We start from the raw sequence: 1959 nt of genomic DNA on the forward strand, positions 1-1959 counted from the left end.
CAGTGAGGGACTAGATGAAAATATGTGCAAGCTGATCATTTGATTTCACAAACTTTGTAACAATACCTCCTAAGAGCTAAGTTGCTCGGACTTGGGTGCGATTGTTTGATCTAGAGGTCAGATCTTCATGATTTAAATTTTAAGCGTCGGGGGTGTGGATCCACTTATGGATATGGGTGCAGGGATTCGGTATCTAAAATTAGAGTTACAAGTTCTCCTTTCTGCGTTCATTCCCAGCATAATCTTGTTGCTGAAATGTCTTCCCTAATGAGAGACAACTTGTTGAAATGTTTGTCCCAGTTTCCTTTATGTATTTATATAGTCACAATAAGCCACAGCCTATGCATAGGTGGCGTGCCAGAAAATTTAACTGATGACAATGGCTTTCTACACGAGTGACCTAATTATTAAGGAAATATACAAACAACACACATTTATTTAGATTATGTGGGTTAAGGCGATAAGGTCATTTGTATTGTTGCAAATTCTGTATTTTGTACTTGTTATCATTTGAAAGGATTCACAGCCACCAAATCCTTTTTCATATTTGTGCAGGACTAATATATTGGAAGCACACGTGCAAGTGCTGTCCCTTCTGAAAAAAGAATATACACCTGAGGATAGACAAAACTTTGTCAACATGATTTCAGTGCAGGATTTGGAAGCTAAACTAGATAAGTTTCTATAAATGAGCTTCTGCTATAGAAACTCATCATTTAGTGCTTATGTAAGGCTTCTATGATGAGCTCCCAAAGCATTGCTTTATTCAACTCCCGACTTCTGTGATACCAAATTTATTGTGGAGGTTCCAGGAACTTTTTGGCATGGTGGAAGGGTTTAATGCTAGTGCAATTTATACAGCGATCCTACGGTGATTATAGATCATACATGTAAAGCCTTACTGAAGGTACAACTTAAAGAGTTGGCTTGGGATTTGTCATCAGAAGAAGAATTTCCCATAGATTCCCTCGGGCTGTGAACCGAACTCCGGTGCACGGCTCTTTTTGCTGTGGTAAAATTCAATTCACAGTTGGAGCTAGTAAGTAAATTTGAAGTTTATGATTTGTGCGATTGGTGTCCGATTTGGGGCTTTCATCGCTTCATTCCCCTCGTACTTCATGTAATCGTCGGTGTTGATGCAGATCCAAGATGTTACCGCCACTTGGTTAATTTTATTACTCCCTCCATTGTACTTTTACCTTTGAGACATGTCATTAGCATTTGTGTAGCTATAAAATAAGCTTTGGAGAGTTGGGACATGGAAGTAAAAACCCTAAAGATTAAACCCTGCACTTTTTTTTCAATGGAATAAAAGCATTTTGTGGTGATGTTGGATAATCACTGATGATAGGCGATCCAATTTCTCTCTTCAGCGGTACGATCTCGTTGACGGATTTCAGGGCATTTACTAAGTCTATCTTTCTGCTCTACCAAAAAGCTCCAGTAGCAATAGTAGCCCTTGTGTAATATTAAGTGGTAGTGAGAACAGAAAAGATGTAATTGTGATATAATTACACTAAGCGTTCTAATCAAGCAATCAATCAAAGATAGCCATCAAAGCAAGCTCTTCATTAAAAAAATATGTGAATCTTTTTTTTTTTTTCCCACTATAAGATGTGTAGTACGTACTACTAGGGTGATTGATGCATTATAGTCGACTCTTAGGTACTAAATATGAAAATATTATGGATTGGAGTAAGTGGAGAATCTGAGTATTTATCCAAAGACGTGTGGAAGTGTAACCACCCTAAGGATACATGATGTTGAGTATTCAAATAACCTATTAATGCAATAGCGATCTTGGTGTAAGCAAGTATTGTGAATGAGACTAGGAAAGGTATTTGTCTTGATCGAAGAAATAAGGGGCCCTACCACAAGCTATGTGTAGTCATTTGGAGCTAAAAGGCAGGACACGTGTCACAAGCATAAGAGTTCATTAGTTGATTAGATAGAAGATCA

The 1959-nt window shown here is 37.8% G+C and overlaps 1 protein-coding gene across 1 annotated transcript; it reads left to right on the forward strand.

The window, feature by feature from the left end:
* Positions 1-555: 555 nt before the first annotated feature.
* Positions 556-1335, forward strand: LOC124894632 (conserved oligomeric Golgi complex subunit 3-like; the record flags this gene model as incomplete). The annotated part of the gene is given in 1 exon segment (XM_047405230.1): positions 556-1335. A coding segment is annotated over 1 exon segment (133 nt), but the record flags the coding sequence as incomplete, so codon positions are not given.
* Between the last annotated feature and the right edge of the window lie 624 nt (positions 1336-1959).

Source organism: Capsicum annuum, unplaced genomic scaffold, assembly GCF_002878395.1.
Source record: "Capsicum annuum cultivar UCD-10X-F1 unplaced genomic scaffold, UCD10Xv1.1 ctg76309, whole genome shotgun sequence".
In the NCBI taxonomy this organism is placed as follows: domain Eukaryota; kingdom Viridiplantae; phylum Streptophyta; class Magnoliopsida; order Solanales; family Solanaceae; genus Capsicum; species Capsicum annuum.